Source organism: Hypomesus transpacificus, chromosome 13, assembly GCF_021917145.1.
Source record: "Hypomesus transpacificus isolate Combined female chromosome 13, fHypTra1, whole genome shotgun sequence".
In the NCBI taxonomy this organism is placed as follows: Eukaryota; Metazoa; Chordata; class Actinopteri; order Osmeriformes; family Osmeridae; genus Hypomesus; species Hypomesus transpacificus.
The window spans coordinates 8990455-9007257 of record NC_061072.1 but is presented as its reverse complement, the minus strand read 5'-3'; the positions used below and the strand labels follow the sequence as shown (position 1 = coordinate 9007257).

Genomic DNA, 16803 nt, shown 5'->3' with positions numbered 1-16803 from the left:
CAAAGATCGTCCAGAGCATGCGTTTTGGTGGTGGGTCCCACTGGTATAAAAGCTAGGGGTGGCTCTTGTGGACAGTGTCCTACTCACCAACCCTATCTCACACAGACCAACAACTACTTACAGGCTTAACAGGGACCAAGTGCAACTATGAACTCAGTCATGGATGCCATGCAGGGCTATGGAGTGAGCACCACCCACTACCTGCAAACCAACTACAAGGATGCCCAAGGTTTGTTCCTGTGGGTGTCCTGGGCAGCTGACCTGAGGAACACTTTCTTCATCTTTTTCCCACTGTGGTTCCACCTGCGGGCATCGGTGGGCATCAAGCTGATCTGGGTGGCAGTGATTGGAGACTGGCTCAACCTGGTATTCAAGTGGTGAGTCACTTTATACCTACGCCTGCAGGCTACATTCAAGGGATTAGAGACACTGGAATCGGACAAACAATTGATAACTAATTATTGGGGTTATTGTAATAAAATCATATTGAATCGTATCTAATAAGTAAATGGGGCAATTTAAGATATGATTGAAAACAAATCCCATTCGAACATGAGCAAGGTTACTGGACGAGTGTGTAAATGGAGTGTCTTCTCTGCTCAGGATTCTGTTTGGGGAGCGACCCTATTGGTGGGTGCACGAGACACCATACTACAGCAACATCACAGCACCTCAAATTGAGCAGTACCCCATGACCTGTGAGACTGGCCCAGGTACGACCAGCTCTAAACACAGCTCTCTGCCCCTTCACCTACTTCACATAAAGTCTTCTGTTATGATTTGAGATGAGATCAAGTCAATATAATTTACAATCTATTGTGATGTCATTATAAATGAAGATATGGTGGTGAGGATGCGCTTGACTGTCAGTTAGGCTTTGTTGAGTGAAGGCATGCTGGGAATGAGAGAAGGATCATTCCAACCTGCTTTGTGTTTTGGTGCTTGGCAGGCAGCCCTTCTGGTCATGCCATGGGAGCAGCTGGTGTTTACTACACGCTGGTCACCTCCGTACTGGCCATCATGCTGAGCAAAAAGAAGAAAGCAGCTTCCAAAAACTGGTATGTTGTTCTCTATATTCATCACATACTGTACGGGACTGACATACATCAGAAATATAGGACTCTGCCAACACATTAAGGGCTATGCATAGGTGAATAGGACATCATGATCAATAGTTCACACAGCACAAAATAAGGGAACTTACATTATTTTTCATCCCCCCTACAACTTGTGATAGATACAGTAGACACCTAATTTTATTAATTCCCTGAGGGAGATTAAATCAGACAGATCTGTACAATTAAAGAAGAAAAACAGACATACTAACACAAATATTCAAAAAGGTTTAGGAGCAGTTCAGATATATACAAGTGTTGTGCACAAGTTTTCTGCTAATGTTTCTGTATTAGTATATTTTTTGGCATGAGCAGTTCAATGTCAGCAGGCCTCGCGAAAGCAGATGAATTGTATATTGTGATGGTGGCGGCAGGATTAACCCTCTGTGTCGCTCCTGTGCATGCTGGTTTTGACTGAGTCTGTTACCTAAGCTGCTCTTCAGCTTGGCTGACATATCGTGTAGGGGGTGGGAGACGTGTCGTTTACCATTAACTAAGTGCATATCAATATTGCCTTCCTATCTCTGAAAGACTGAGTAAATAATTTACCTTTAGAAACTAGTCAACACTGCAGGATTTAGGTAGTTACAAAGTGGAGTTGTTAAAGAACACAACCAACAATTGATAAGATATGGATAACAGCATGGAAACAGGATGCAGTTAACTGCAATAAACTCACATTGGGCCACTGGTAGCCAGGGCAAAAGCCCTTCTTACACAGACACATCTGCAGCTGTGTCTCTGTTTGTGTATCGCCAACCAGATTTAAATGCATGAAGATCTATTTGCTCATGGCATCTCTTCCGTTGCAGGTACCTGAAGACGACTCTGTGGACTGTCTTCTGGGGGGTCCAGGTGTGTGTCTGTCTTTCCAGAGTATTCATTGCTGCCCACTTTCCCCACCAGGTCATCACAGGGGTCATCACAGGTCAGTAGCCCCTCAAACATGACATGGCGCTCAAACCTTTTATGATTGACTGTATTTCACCCCAGGATGGCCACATTATTGAAAGTATGGGTAAAGTGTGAGTTTTTCCATTTGGTTTCCAGGTATGATTGTGGCGGAGTGTTTTAACAGAACCCAGTGGATCTACAGCGCCAGCCTGAAGAAGTACTTGTACACCACCCTCTTCCTGCTCTCCTTCGCTGTGGGCTTCTACGTGCTGCTGAAGGCTCTGGGTGTGGACCTGCTGTGGACCCTGGAGAGAGCCCAGAAGTGGTGCGTGAGGGCCGAGTGGGTCCACCTGGATAGCACCCCCTTTGCCAGCCTCCTCCGCAACATGGGCACTCTGTTTGGCCTGGGACTGGGTCTGCACTCACCCCTCTACACCGAGAGCCGGAAAAGCACCAGCGCCACCTTCAGGACTGGATGTATAGTCTCTTCTCTGCTCCTGCTGCACTTCTTTGACTCCTTCAAACCTCCCACGCACACCGTGTCTCTCTTCTACCTGCTCTCCTTCTGCAAGAGTGCCACTGTTCCCCTGGCAACCGTCAGCATCATTCCCTTCTGTGTGTCCGGAGCCTTGAGCATAAACAACAAGAAAAATCTGTGAGCTGAGCTCCTGCACACAACCTCTAGAGACTCGCGGAACTGTGAACTATCGGTGCTTACTCTACTGTACATTCTCATGTCACTGACTATCCATCTAAGAGCTCAAGAGATCAACAAGCAATAGTTTCTTCGTCGCACATAAATGTTTTCTAGTTTGATGATGAACACTTTGGACACAATGTAAGCACTATCCGGTGTGCACTGAGACATGTGGTTCCATGTCATTTGATTGTTTCAATGATCATTTCAAAACAGTTCTCCGGAGAACCCAGGGTTTGTTCACCTCAAGGGTCAGTTGTTTTAGTCAAGTTTATTTTGACAAATGTTTATGTTAACAGCAATTCTCACTCAGGACTTTTTGTTAGTTATCCACAAAAATTGTGTTTCAACTATGTTATTGTTTGTTTTCTAATGTTATTTTTCCGGTATATACTATATTTTAACTGTCAGATATTTATAATAAAAACCTAAAAATAGTTAAATAACCATGAGTATTTTCAACACTAAATGTCTCATCATAAAGGCATTGTTCAAATCATACATTTAACAAACCTTTCCATTATCAGGCAACTGTATATATAAAAATGTGTTCCACAACTACATAAATATAACTTCAGTCGTTTCTTAACCTGACTACTCAGTTGTATTAATCCTCAGAGCCAAACCTGCTACCTTGTGCAGACATCACGTGCACTCGTAAAACAAGTACAGAACACAAACAAGATAAAAAAAAGACATTTTTCACGTAAACAGAGCCAAGTTAGAAGTCAAACATAATGATTAACTGTGTAGTGAAGCCCTGGCCTTCACCCTAATGTGCACTTACGACAGATACACACGTCACAAAATTGTCACTTTTACAGATTACCGGTACCTAGTTGACATAAAGCAGGTGAAATACGTATTGAACACGTCACCATTTTTCTCAGTAAATATATTTCCAAAGGTTCTATTGACATTTTCACTAGATGTTGGTAACAACCCAAGTAATCCATAGATACAAAGAAACCAAAACAAATAAGTTCAGATATTAAGTTATGTGTAATAATGTGAAAAGACACAGGGAAAAAGTATTGAACAAGCTTACTGATATTTATTTAGTACTTTGTACAAAAGCTTTTGTTGGTAATGACAGCTTCAAGACGCCTCGTCTGGAGAAACAAGTCGCATGCATTGCTCTGGTGTGATTTTGGCCCATTCTTCCACATAGTCATTCCAATCTTGAAGGTTCTGAGGGCCTCTTCGATGAATCTTGATATTCAGTTTTTTCCATACATTTTCAATGGGATTTAAGTCAGGTGATTGGCTGGGCCAAGCTTTATTTTCTTTCTTTGAAACCTATTGAGAGTTTCCTTGGCTGTGTGTTTGGGATCTGAAATGTCCATCCTCGTTTCATTTTCATCATCCTGGTAGATGGCAGCAGATTTTTGTCAAGAATTTCTCTGTAAATTTGCCCATTAATCCTTACTTCAATTATGTGAAGTTTGCCAGTACCATTGCTGAAAAGCAACCCCACACCTCCTAACTTCAGAATTGGTATGGTGTTTTTAAGGGTGTGTGTATTATGGGTTTTTACATGGTGTGTTTTATAGCATCTTAACAGTTCAATTTTGCTCTTATCTGACAACACTATATTGTCCTAGTAGCCTATTTCCCTGGCTTTTCCAAATGTTGTACAGCAAACTTGAAACAAGTTTCAAATAGCTTTTTTTCAGCAATGGAGTCTTATGTGGTGAGAGTGCATCCAGGTCATGGCTGTATTACTTACTGTTTCTTTAAGACAACAGTACCTGATAATTCCAGGTATTTGAGAGTGTTTTTTTACACTGTGTCCTGATCCTCGTTTGGTTAAGGACTGAACTTCATGTTCTGAGCATCAGGGGGGTATTCCAGAACGCAGGTTCAACAAACTGTGAACCTAACCCTGAACTCTGAGTTGGTTTACCCTAAAATGTGAAACTCCCGACTTTTTGGCTCCAGAAAAGCTAATTTGAATTTGTTTAATCAACTCGGAGTATGTCCACTCTGAGTTAAGTGCGGGCATGAGAACTATTGAAAGCCAACATCAATGGAGCTCCAATACTAGGATTCAACATGGCACCTGGCGACAAAAAAACGTTGTTCCACTTCTCAACACTTCCGATAGAAGTGTTTAATATGTGTTTATGGTTACCTAGTTGACAAATGTGGTTGGACATTCAATATGAGTGTTTTTCACTGTGTCCTGATCCTCATTTGGTTAAGCACTTCATGTTCTGAGAATCAGATCTAGTGAAAATGATGGGGGGGAACATAACTGTTATGCAATTAACAAACAACACAATGTAAAATAAGAATTTAAGTAGAAATGAAGAATGATGAGCAGAGCAGAGAATAACTTATGAAATTGTCTTATTTTTACAGTCTGAAGCCGTACGTACACAATATACACACCTGATATCAAGAACAAATATTTCCCCTTTTCAATTTTTGTACATATCATTTCCATGTTGCTACATTACATTTTGTGGTCACCACAAAAACCTTAAAATCTTAACATTTAAAATCCAAGGTAAATTAGACACAGCAGCTTTTTAGCCTTCCAATGATCTAATCTTAATTTCTTGGTCGGAACAGGTGGTTGTGCACTCTCTGGTCCTCCACGACAGGTCACTCCTCCCCTACGGCGTGCTGTCTGCAACGCTCCTGTAGCAGGGCCTCCACATCCCCTCTCCCTGCCAGGCTGTTGGCTTTGCCCTGGAAGCGTCCGTTCTTCCCTGCTCCTTTACCCTGGAGCATCTCCAGCACCCTGCAGTGGACACACAAAGTATGACACCCATCTGATTATGACAGCACTTGACAGATGCTGGGACATAGAGTAATTGTGTCTATCTCCGTCAAATGAATGTATTTGACGTTTATGTCTCGTTTCCAATAGTGAGATTTTCATCCTCATTTGTTAGTTTAATATAAATATAACTTGTAAACCAAACATTCTACATCCTTTAGCTGTGTGGGGTTTACCTTGCTCCCATCTCAGTCACCATGTCATTGGGTCCAGCCAGAAGAAACAACCCTGGTCCTTTCTCCTCTCCAACAGTCAGGAACACCAACGTCTCCTGTAGAGCACAGATGGGACAGGACATGGCCTCATTTTCGATCCTATTCAATGTAATGTTGGATTGGGTTGTACACTACATATGTGTGGTCTCACCTCAGTGTCTATTTCATTGGCTATGATGTTCATAAACTCATTGTCTCCCTCTTTCCTGTAAGTAAGAACAGTAACCATTACTGTATGAACAGACTGGAATGGTACAGTGTTCTTTCAGTATATAAAAGTCAGGAGTCGCTCACTTGTGTAGGGTGAAGAAGTTGCTTCTCTGTGGGTTGCTCTTGAAGTTCTGGGCTATGAGGACAGCCATGTCCCGCAGCAAGCCCAAGTTACCCTGTCCAAGATAGCTAGTGAGACAACGAACCGGACCATGGAGGTTCAGACAGTATACAGTTGACAGCTTACTTTCTGTAGCATCTTGACAGACTTCTGTAGCTTGTCGACTGCCTCCACGTGGTCTTCGGGTCCTGTCCTGTCAACAAAGCAGACCAGAAGAATCCGTTTGAAACATCAACTTTAGAAAGAACAAAGAGATCCTGAAGGAACTGAACCTACTTTAGAAGCGATACAAGCGAGCGCTCTGTGCTGTAGCTTTTCTCAGCATACTTCAGAACACGGTTTCCTGCCAGGAAAATCAAGTTTGTTTTGTTCTTTTTTCCTTTCTCCGTCCCAAGCAGTTTAATAACCTGCAACACAACAGGAGTTTACTAAATGCAACAAATACAAAAATACAAAATTATTGAATGTAATAAATCCAATTAATAGATGTAAAAACTGGATTAGTCAAGACATTGCGCTGCACTCTAGACACAACTTCAAATGTTATTCTCCACGCAAATCCAACAGTGTGTTCTGTGTGTATTGTACAGTCTGGGGATTTCACCTGCAGGTGACTGAGGTTGGACACATGGGTGCCACAGCACATGTTGGCATCAACACCCTGGATGTCAATGATCCTGACAGGTCCAGCATGGTCGTCAGGGAGACCACGACTCCTCACCTGTAACATTACGATTCAAATAACGTTCTACACACACAAAACTCCAAAGTTACTCCATCCATTTCTTTTCCAGAAAATGCAGTTGGTTCCACAGTGAGGAGTTACTGTTGTGTTGTGAAGGTTATGGTTGTTGTGAAGGTTATGGTTGTTGTGAAGGTTGTTGTGAAGGTTATGGTTGTTGTGAAGGTTGTTGTGAAGGTTATGGTTGTTGTGAAGGTTGTTGTGAAGGTTATGGTTGTTGTTAAAGTTGTTGTGAAGGTTATGGTTGTTGTGAAGGTTGTGGTTGTTGTGAAGGTTATGGTTGTTGTGAAGGTTGCACCTGCTCCACAGCAGGGTCGTCTAGGGACAGCAGCTGCACGGTGACGGGGACCTGGGCACGGATCTTGTCGTTCACTGCAGCCTCAAGGGCCTCCACCTGGGCTGGCTTCATACAGGGAGTGTCCAGCTCTATGGAGCTACGCTGGCGACCCAACTCCCTGCAACAAGGCAAGGTGAACATTCTGGAAAAACACATGTTGTTTTATTGAAGTGATTGAAAACCTTACTTAAGGAGTTCAATGACCATACCAGGATGTGGTTTTGAATCCAAACATGGAGTCTGCCATGGCTGTGACCAGATGCTGGCCTGTGAATTGAGAGACAAAAGGCACATGAGTAAAAGCTGAAAAATATAACTTAAATGTACACCATACCATGCCACATGTTTGTATCTGGTATCTAAATCACGCAGTTCAGAGTTGTATGCACAGATAGTCTAATCAGTCTAATCCCTTACCTGAGTGTTGCTGCATGTGGTCAAACCTCCGCTCCCAATCCACTTTCAGAAGCACTTCCTTTCCCACCTCCAGGGCAGAGCCCACAAAGTGCACTGCCTCCGCTCCCTGTCTGGTCACCCGCAACACTGGCACATCCCCTATCAACCCGTGGTCATCTGGCTGGAGGAAATACAATAAGAGTAAACTGTTCTGCACTAAGTTACTTAGTAGGTAAGTACTACAATGAACAAGTCAAATGGTAATCCTCACAGCAATTTTGCTGAGAGTGAGTTTATGTTTTTACAAGCCTCCTGTGTGCCGTTCTTACCTGACCACCTCCCTCTGGAAACAGTATGGTGTCTTGGAGTTTGACATTGAAGCCTTTGATGATTTCTTTTTTCCCACTGACTTCCTGTTTCAGTTCTCCAGGTGAGCAGGATACCACTGAGGTAACAAACTGCAAACCACGACATGACCATGAGGCATTAATTGCTAACCACACGGAGCACCGAATGAAGTTTCTAGTATTGCATTTAATTACAATGACTCAATATAGTCTGCATTTCAATTATTGTCTTATTTTAGAAGGTTAGGCTCATAAATCAGATATGTAGTACTTTACGTCATTCTATACAGTTAATCCATGTTAAAGTTACGCATGTGTTTTACTATTGGGTTAGTAATGTATGGCGTTCTTGTAGTTACAGTACCACTAGCTAGTAGTAACGAAAACAAATGCATTTCGTTATGTGTTACCGTTAGCTTATTTGTTAGCTAGTCTAGCTACCAAGCTAGTAGTAGAAAACTATCAAACTGTCAAAGTTGTGCGGAGCTCCTTGGCTGTATAAACTAGTCAGATGTTCAATTCTCATACCTCTTGCATGTAGCAATCCCGTTGACACTGAAAAGCCATGTTTACAAGTATTTAGTTCTATCACGGAACTTAAGACAGACTCGCTTTGCTTTTTGAACAGGCTGTCAAAGTACTACGGATAGTGAAGTGGGACACATCCAATCGGCTGGATGGTTTTCCCATAGGCCTAATATCCGGTGGTCCACATAAAGGTGTTAAGAATTAAATTATATACAACATTTTACTACATTATTATTATTATTACTACATATTAGATCCGTTGTTTTCTAATTGCAAAAAAAAGGATAAAAAAAGATTATTCTCAAAACACCTCTGGTCTGCTATATACATTTTTTTTGGTGTTGTTTGTATTCAGCATATTTATGCAGGGACAGATGAGAAAATACATGATTTTATTTATTTGATAAATAATATATCATAGAAAATGATACACACACATTAAACAATACATCTACAGATAGGCAGTGTCAAACAGGGCTTCACTTTTTCAGCAATTATCGTCCAAAATAATACAAAAAGAATAAACATATGAAACTTTTGTCAAGTTTTTCAAATGTTCTCCTGAGGAATCTTCTTTTAGTCGTTCTTTTCGTTTTGCCAACCGGAAAAAGCAATAAGATGATCAGTCATCCTGTGGAAAACATCAAATCAATTGTTTCAAATGTTGTCTTGTACGATAAAGTTATTATACATTATCAAGTGACATTATTCAGAAATAATTTGAGCAGGTCATATATAATTGGCTACTAACATCCAGATCGAAAAGATCATCCATGGCTGGCGGCCCACTTTTGTTTTTGCTGGTCATCTCCTGCATCATCTGTCAGAAAAAAGAGAAAATATTAGAATCAATGAAGAACAACATCTCAGAAAGTAATGAAAAATGTACACTAGCAATAAGGATAATTTCTCAGAGACTTTTACATCACTGCCCTCAAATTGTTTTTACTTACATCAGCATATTGCTCGAACTCTGCCATTCCCTCATCCTCTTCGTGTTCCCAGTCTCTCCAGTTATCAAAGTCCACATTTATCCAACTTGGCTTGACAGAAAACAAACCCATTTTTACATTTTGAAATTAGGAAAATATTATGCATTTCACTTCCTAAAATTATGGTTGACATTGCCCCCAAAAATTCAGATATTTGGTACCTTGGCAGTATCTTTCTGAAGTCGAGGCCAGGCAACATCTGGTGTAATCTTCCTCAGAAGTACGTTTATGCTGCGATCATAGACTTTCTCTCTAGAGTCCTGTTACAAAGATTAGAAAGGCTTACCGTGTTGTACTCTACATTATTTGGTGCACTTCTAATGGAAGTTGTGTGAAGAAATGTAAAGCTTCAAATGACTGGAAAGGGGGATTTACTTACGAATTTTTGCACCTCGTCATAAAAGTAAATCTCATTGTAGATGGTTTCATCATCTGATTTACAACTGTCAAGTCGAGAAACACAAAGACATGTATACAGATGTATACGATGTATGTAGCCTATACAATACAATTCAAATGTCTTTCTCATACCTTGTATTCTTTCTTTCTCCCTTTCTCTCGTTCATTCACAATCACAAACAATATATATACAGACCACTAATGTGTTTGAGCTTACCATAAAACCATTTTGTTATTCAGAATTTCAACCTGAACATCCCTTGGTTTCTGCACCATGAAGTTGATAGTGACATATTTCTTCCTGTCGTACCATAGTGCATGTGCTGGCTGACTATAATGGAGAAAAAACAACAATATTGAGTAGAATTCGTAGAAATTCATAGAACCAAATCACAGACCAATATTATTATTATAAACTATGAAAAATCTCATCTCAACACACATCAAAGTCACCTCTTTAGAGACTAAAAGCATGCAGAGAATAGCATCCAATTTAATATATAGTTAAGTCTACCACAAATCAAAAATACTCTTAAAATCACAACACTTACCAATCTTCAGGTCTGACAATCTTTGGCATGTTGAAATCGTCTTAACAATCCTTTTGTGTCAAACTGCAAGGACGCAAGAGAACTAGTCTGGTCTACAAGGCCTTGCTCTATTTTTAGGGATGGCCGGTATCAGCTGCTAGGGGTACATACCACTCTCAGACCCCTTCCTTTTTATAGGCAGGGCTGTCTATGGAACTCTCGGGAAAACGGAGGCATTTTCTGTTTCTACCCCCTCAACCAGCTCCACCTCCTGTGACCTTAAGGGTGGGGGTAAGGAGATACCAGAAGGATTACAGCTGTCGCATACACTGAAGAGCAGGCCAACTAATTTTGTTGGTTCATTTATCACACTCCATATTTCATGCATGCTATAAGTGATGAATCAACATCAAATTTAATTCAGTGTATAAGGGCAGTTTGATTCGGAATTTTGGAAATATTTTGTAATTGTATCTATCTGCACATGCACTTAATCCATCAACATAATATAATACAATTTAGTGTGCACACACAACTAGTTTTTTTGACTCCAATATTAATATATAAACGTATTTTCCCCTCTCCCCCTCATACAGTACCAGTCAAAAGTTTTGACTGGTACTGTATATCTCAGTGATCACTTCATCCAACTAAATTATTATGACACGATCCTTGTTTCACGGCACCCAGTGGTGAATGTCTCATACTACAACAAACCTACCAATTTTCCAATCTCCGGAAGTGCTATGCTATCTGTGTGGAAAATGTGGCGCGAGACGTAGCACAGCAGACATTGTGTGTACTTACAAACTTTTAAAGGAAAAAAACGAATCTAAACCTGTTCTTTCCATAGAAGTTCTAAGGATTGGCGCTTTACCCTGCTTAATGAGAGAAAGGGCATAGGAACTTGCCTTCCTAAAGGGAAAAATGCCCCGTAGACGACAGGTAAGAAAATGTAGGTCGCAGCCTAGTCGGCTAGCTGCCTGGCTAGCAAGGCTAAATTCACAGGCTAAGCTGGTAACGTTAGCACTGTACGCTATTGCTAATGCTAAAGCTAATACTACGTTGTTGTTTGTAAGATAGCGTTATTGACAGCTAATGTTATGTATAATATCTCGGTGACTGAATGTTGCCGAGACATTACTTGTACTGTAAGACATGCTGTAGTATGAGTATTTAGTTGAAATTGAATCATAAAATACTGTACTTGCGGGCGTTTGCTAGATATATAGCGTTAGCTAGCGAGAGACAGCTGGGAGTGTGCTCTGTTGTTTTTAGCTACATTAGCTAGCTAACGTGAGCCATATACCATTCTGTCATTTTATACTACTCTAGCAAATTAGCGAGCTTTCCAATCAGTCAGAAGCTAGCACATCACCAGCTCACTGTTACTTTGACTGCAGTCTGTGTAATGCATTAGTGGAATGATTTTATCCCGTTCTTCTAGCAGAGGCATGTGGGGAGCGGCTCAGATGGCACCGAAGACTCTGACTCGTCTGCTGAGAGAGAGCAGACCAACAGCTCAGAGAGCGATGGAAACATGCCCAAAAGAACACGCCTTACAAGAGCATCACTACGCCTCAGCCAAAGTTCCCAAGGTATAGCTGCAGCCATACCCTTTACTAAGGACCACAATATATAACAACAATGGGTGTCTTGTCTAATGGTTAATCAGCCAATTGACTTCTTGTTCTCACCTCCCTCCTGTCCATGTAGATACCCCAGACCTGAAGCGATCAGGTGACCATGACGAGTCCCCTCCGTTGACCCCTACAGGCAACGCTCCATCGTCAGAGTCCGAGCTGGACATATCCAGCCCCAACGCCTCTCACGATGAGAGCCAGTCAAAGGACCCGGCCCACAGAGACTCCGACAAGGACCTTTCTCACCGGCCCAAACGCAGGCGTTGCCACGAGACCTACAATTTCAACATGAAGTGTCCCACTCCAGGATGCAACTCTCTGGGTAACCCGAATAATGTCTACTCGCGTGGCTAGTCTAGACACAAGCTTATCTGTGAATGATGTCAATCATACCCTCCCTCCAAACTCAGTCGTTCTGTGTGTGTGTGTCTCCTTTGCTCCTATAGGTCACCTCACAGGAAAACATGAACGCCATTTTGCTGTATCAGGGTGTCCGCTATATCACAACCTCTCTGCCGATGAGTGCAAGGTGAGTACACAGAAGCATAGAGTAGGCATGCAAACTCCTCACCTTTAGGTGAGACTTAAACCAAAATGGGTGACCTACGTGATTTGTGCCGATCCGATGAGAAAGTATTTGGAGGGGGGGGGTTGTGGCCAATTAGGGACAGAGGTTTTCTACATTGATCCAGCCTTTTAATTTTACTGTCAAAGTGCACTAGATTGGTGCATTTAACTTAAACATTTAAGAAATATTCTTCCGGGGGACCATGCCCCGGACCCCAGGGGACCATGCCCCCGGACCCCGGGGGTTCGCTGTATCTTTCTCACCTTTTTTACCCCTGACCTGTGTGCCTGCCGATAGAGGTGTAAGTGCATTTGATCAATGTAGGAGATGATTACAATGATTCAGAATATGTTTTGTGTTGTGCTGCATGCATAGGTAAAAGCCACCAGTCGAGAGAAACAGGAAGAAGAGGTGAAGGTTCCAGATGAAGGCAACAACAGACATGCTACCCGTCACCAGGTACATTACACCCTCTGTGTCAAATTCATAAAGTTACGGGTCAACAGCAACACAACAATTTGTGAGTTTGAGTGATCAGCTATTTGAGTGTGTTGCATTCATTCGCTGTTTCCTTCTCCTAACCCAGACCCCCACATCGAGACAGACTCGATACAAGGAGCAGGTGACAGAACTGAGGAAAGGGAGGAACTCAGGACTGCAGAAGGAACAGAAGGAGAAGCACATGGTGAGTCAGGACTGGGCCCCCTGTCAGTCACATCAACACACCTGATATCGGCTTCAGCTGCTTTCAATGAACATGGATGAATGATCACAATCAGTAGGCAGCCACCAGAGCTTCATGCAGTCTCTGTCCCTGTATCACCTGGGTGCGTGTGTCTGTGTCGTCGACAGGAGCATCGTCAGAGCTACGGCAACACCAGAGAGCCCCTGTTGGAGAACATCACCAGCGACTATGACCTGGAGCTCTTCAGGAAAGCTCAGGCGCGAGCTTCAGAGGATATGGTTAGAGAGAGATCCCTTAACGCATCTCCCCTGGCCTCTTCCTCCTCCTCCTCCTCCTCTACACTGAATGTAGATCCCAAATATATGGATGTTCTGGATGCGATTGTGTTGATGATTTGTCACATATTACTACCACCCCACCATCTTTCTTTTTCCTTGTTTTGTGACCTGCCCATCTTCTGTCTGTCCAGGAGAAGCTGCGTATCCAGGGCCAGATCACCGAGGGCAGCAACATGATCAAGACCATCCTGTTTGGCCGGTACGAGCTGGACACCTGGTACCACTCTCCCTACCCCGAGGAGTACGCCCGCCTGGGTCGCCTCTACGTCTGCGAGTTCTGCCTTAAGTACATGAAGAGCCAGACCATCCTCAGGCGACACATGGTGACAAAGCATTGCCCATATTTGGTCGTTTCCCGATTTTACACCTTCCAAGGCCAAGGAAGAAATATATAGGAATTGAAGGTGATGGTTCGTTGTGTGTTTATCTGTGGGTCCATGTTTTCACCAGGCCAAGTGTGTGTGGAAGCATCCCCCTGGAGATGAAGTGTACAGGAAGGGAGCCATATCTGTGTTTGAAGTAGACGGCAAGAAGAACAAGATCTACTGCCAGAATCTGTGTCTGCTGGCCAAGCTGTTCCTCGACCACAAGACGCTGTACTACGACGTGGAGCCCTTCCTGTTCTATGTCATGACTGAGGCAGACAACACAGGCTGCCACCTCGTGGGATACTTCTCCAAGGTAGCAACACATGAAAGGAATTCTCTCCTTTTACAATGCTAGATTGACGCTGTCCTTTTGACTTGAGCTATTTAAACGTTTTCAAACGCTATTCAAACGACAACCCCCCCCCCCCCCCCCCCCCCCCCCCCCCACACACACACAAAAAAAAATCGATGTCGTTATCAGTGTCGGACATTTTGTGTCTACAGGAGAAGAACTCCTTCCTCAACTACAACGTGTCCTGCATCCTGACGATGCCTCAGTACATGAGGCAGGGCTACGGGAAGATGCTGATCGACTTCAGTACGTACAACTCTGCCTCTGCCCCCTCCTTAACGCGAAGGTTTGAGGTGAAAGGGGGAGACTGTAAATGTATGGACAGAGACGGATCTTGAAGTGTGGATTCCCCCCCCCCCCCCTCCCTCCCTGTAGGCTACCTGCTGTCCAAGGTGGAGGAGAAGGTGGGCTCTCCTGAGAGGCCACTGTCAGACCTGGGCCTCATCAGCTACCGCAGCTACTGGAAGGAGGTGCTGCTCCGATACATGTACAACTTCCAGGGCAAGGAGATCTCCATCAAAGGTACCTGAGGCCTTTTAATCACATGGGGATATTCAGTCATAATTACACTTGTTGGAAACGCCTAGATGGAGATCAAAGACGAGAACATCTTTACACAATCGAGAACACGATTAGCATCAGGTTAATATTTGAACAGCGAGGAAAAGAGAAGCAGTTGGCTTTATTTGGTTTTACTGAGTCTGTGTGTGTGTGCAGAGATCAGCCAGGAGACTGCAGTAAACCCTGTGGATATCGTCAGCACTCTGCAGTCCCTGCAGATGCTCAAGTACTGGAAGGGGAAACACCTAGTCCTGAAGAGACAGGTAAGACCTGAGCAAGGTTATTAATTTGGGACCAGCAGTTCAACAGATCTAAGTCAGCAAAAAATATTTATGTGTGATTTGGGCCACTTTTGCATGCAGTGTGAACGTGGCCCAAGTAGCAGAGGTGTCAAGTGTTAGACAACCCTAGACCCTGCTTTGATGAACTGTCCCTTGAAATTCCTCATCACACTGTTCATCAGACAGCTCCTAAGTTCAGTGTCCTGACGTCTTCTCACAGGACCTGATCGATGAGTGGAAGAGCAAGGAGACTAAGCAAGGCAACAACAATAAAACAATCGACCCCAGTTCGTTAAAATGGACCCCGCCCAAAGGGAGTTAGGAGGCAGCAGCTGTGGGGCTGCTGAATAAACTCTACCACACCTGCCAGAAGTAGCCTAGACGTACCAACTATCAACACCACAGTGTTCTTCACCCCGTCTCCACCCTCCCTGATTGCCCAAAGGATCATTCCCCTATTGCTTTACATTTTGACTGTTATTTAAAAACAAAATTGCACAATGTGAAAACAATTTCAAACTTTTCTTGACTGAAATATCTCAACACAGCAAAATGTAATTGGTTAATTTTCGTTCAACAAGATCTATGTAGGTTAAGCTTTGAATGTCTTTTCATTTGTGAGAACTCGAGTATTGGCTTTTCCAATCTGGTGGATCAAATGAATGTCTCGCTTTGCTCATAAAAATACATACTTCTTACTTCCCACATCATTTTCTTTTATTTCATTCAACAGAAGTGCAGTTTGCAGATGCTAATGAATTATTTGGATGGATACAGTAATCATTGGCATGAACTTTGATACCTAAACAAAGTGTTTTCTTACAAGTATCAGACTGCTGTTATGTTTTGTATTGTAGTTATTTGGAGTTGACGTATTTGTATAGATCATGTAAACATTTAATGATTTTAGTAGCTTTAGTAATATTGGAGTTTTTCCCATTCCTCTTGCGAATCTGCCAAATGAAGAAATAAAGATGAATACCAGCATATTGTTTGGTCTGATTTGCATTAAGTTAATTGGCAGTGATTTTACAAAACATTGCAGTTAAAAAAACAAGTGGAAAGGAAGGCTCTCAGGTTATTGTTGTGACTGAGTTATGGAAAATGTACCTTGTGGCTTGTGTGAATCCTCTGAAACATCATTTATTGTGCTTGTTTCAGCTGGAGTTATTCTTGTGGGTGAATCTACATACACAAAAAGCATTTTGTCAGTACATTTGACAGGGATTGTTCAAACCTGTGTGTAGTTTTAACTTTTGCAAATGATAGCTGTGCTGTTTTATTTTTCACAAATAAAGATGCCTTGAGATGTATTTTAATAGTCTGGATTAAATTCTTACCTTTAGCTAAAGCTCTTCTGCCCATTAATCCAACAAACGTGTCTCCTTTATTTCCTGTTAATAACACAAATTAAATTTGGTCATAAGCATCAAACAGGCTTTTCATGTTCAGTAAATCACAGCTGTCGGCTTATTTGGCACTCACGTCGTCTGTACACTTTAATAGGCTGCTTCATATCTGCACCCCCCCCCCCCCCCCAAAAAAAAAAGAATTGAGTAAATGCAGCAATGACAATACACACAAAATGCATTTAATTCTTTTCATATGTCATTTTTCTATTCATTAGTATTTTGTGTGTGTACATCACAGAAGGTCTTTAAAAGAATGCTCTACAGTTTATAGACAACAGAGGATG

General features: G+C 42.4%; 4 protein-coding genes across 6 annotated transcripts; 2 read left to right on the top strand and 2 right to left on the bottom strand.

Annotated features, from left to right (window-relative positions):
• Positions 1 to 73: 73 nt before the first annotated feature.
• On the top strand, positions 74 to 3150 carry g6pc1a.2 (glucose-6-phosphatase catalytic subunit 1a, tandem duplicate 2). The gene is made up of 5 exons (XM_047031619.1): positions 74 to 377; positions 604 to 713; positions 950 to 1058; positions 1928 to 2043; positions 2166 to 3150. Exons 1-5 carry the CDS (start codon positions 148 to 150, stop codon positions 2666 to 2668), a joined length of 1068 nt encoding a protein of 355 aa, XP_046887575.1. The 5' UTR covers positions 74 to 147; the 3' UTR covers positions 2669 to 3150.
• A 1895-nt stretch (positions 3151 to 5045) lies between these two features.
• Positions 5046 to 8522, bottom strand: aarsd1 (alanyl-tRNA synthetase domain containing 1). Its single transcript, XM_047032404.1, has 12 exons — positions 8391 to 8522; positions 7845 to 7973; positions 7537 to 7696; positions 7329 to 7386; positions 7081 to 7237; positions 6645 to 6761; positions 6317 to 6447; positions 6167 to 6233; positions 6004 to 6095; positions 5861 to 5915; positions 5671 to 5765; positions 5046 to 5455 (listed from the first exon to the last, which is right to left on the bottom strand). The coding sequence occupies exons 1-12, from the start codon at positions 8427 to 8429 to the stop codon at positions 5317 to 5319; spliced, it is 1239 nt and encodes a 412-aa protein (XP_046888360.1). The 5' UTR covers positions 8430 to 8522; the 3' UTR covers positions 5046 to 5316.
• Positions 8523 to 8765: 243 nt separating this feature from the next.
• ptges3l (prostaglandin E synthase 3 like) lies at positions 8766 to 10549 on the bottom strand. Its single transcript, XM_047032405.1, has 7 exons — positions 10333 to 10549; positions 9999 to 10112; positions 9762 to 9825; positions 9544 to 9642; positions 9344 to 9433; positions 9142 to 9210; positions 8766 to 9021 (listed from the first exon to the last, which is right to left on the bottom strand). Exons 1-7 carry the CDS (start codon positions 10359 to 10361, stop codon positions 9013 to 9015), a joined length of 474 nt encoding a protein of 157 aa, XP_046888361.1. The 5' UTR covers positions 10362 to 10549; the 3' UTR covers positions 8766 to 9012.
• A 489-nt stretch (positions 10550 to 11038) lies between these two features.
• On the top strand, positions 11039 to 16420 carry kat7b (K(lysine) acetyltransferase 7b). Of its 3 annotated transcripts, none has more exons than XM_047032403.1 (13): positions 11039 to 11256; positions 11762 to 11909; positions 12028 to 12276; positions 12401 to 12483; positions 12898 to 12981; positions 13109 to 13207; positions 13375 to 13485; positions 13677 to 13868; positions 13996 to 14226; positions 14418 to 14511; positions 14641 to 14787; positions 14983 to 15089; positions 15328 to 16420. In XM_047032403.1, exons 1-13 carry the CDS (start codon positions 11239 to 11241, stop codon positions 15427 to 15429), a joined length of 1665 nt encoding a protein of 554 aa, XP_046888359.1. In that variant the 5' UTR covers positions 11039 to 11238; the 3' UTR covers positions 15430 to 16420. The 3 variants fall into 3 exon arrangements, with proteins under 3 accessions (XP_046888359.1, XP_046888358.1, XP_046888357.1); XM_047032402.1 differs by having other exon boundaries at positions 11759 to 11909; XM_047032401.1 differs by having other exon boundaries at positions 11759 to 11909; positions 13375 to 13554.
• Positions 16421 to 16803: the final 383 nt, after the last annotated feature.

Excerpts from the sequence above, each read along its gene's own strand:
- g6pc1a.2 (XM_047031619.1), top strand. The coding sequence starts at position 148 with ATGAACTCAGTCATGGATGCCATGCAGGGCTATGGAGTGAGCACCACC. Across the intron at positions 714-949 it reads GACCTGTGAGACTGGCCCAG|GCAGCCCTTCTGGTCATGCC; the intron begins GTACGACCAGCT and ends GGTGCTTGGCAG. Across the intron at positions 1,059-1,927 it reads AAAGCAGCTTCCAAAAACTG|GTACCTGAAGACGACTCTGT; the intron begins GTATGTTGTTCT and ends CTTCCGTTGCAG.
- aarsd1 (XM_047032404.1), bottom strand. The coding sequence starts at position 8,429 with ATGGCTTTTCAGTGTCAACGGGATTGCTACATGCAAGAG. Across the intron at positions 7,238-7,328 it reads GGATTCAAAACCACATCCTG|GGAGTTGGGTCGCCAGCGTA; the intron begins GTATGGTCATTG and ends GCCTTGTTGCAG. Across the intron at positions 6,762-7,080 it reads ACGACCCTGCTGTGGAGCAG|GTGAGGAGTCGTGGTCTCCC; the intron begins GTGCAACCTTCA and ends GTAATGTTACAG.
- ptges3l (XM_047032405.1), bottom strand. The coding sequence starts at position 10,361 with ATGCCAAAGATTGTCAGACCTGAAGATTG. Across the intron at positions 10,113-10,332 it reads ATTGTCAGACCTGAAGATTG|TCAGCCAGCACATGCACTAT; the intron begins GTAAGTGTTGTG and ends TCTCCATTATAG. Across the intron at positions 9,211-9,343 it reads AGTTCGAGCAATATGCTGAT|ATGATGCAGGAGATGACCAG; the intron begins GTAAGTAAAAAC and ends TTTTTCTGACAG.
- kat7b (XM_047032401.1), top strand. Across the intron at positions 12,484-12,897 it reads TCTCTGCCGATGAGTGCAAG|GTAAAAGCCACCAGTCGAGA; the intron begins GTGAGTACACAG and ends CTGCATGCATAG. Across the intron at positions 14,512-14,640 it reads GAAGATGCTGATCGACTTCA|GCTACCTGCTGTCCAAGGTG; the intron begins GTACGTACAACT and ends CCCTCCCTGTAG.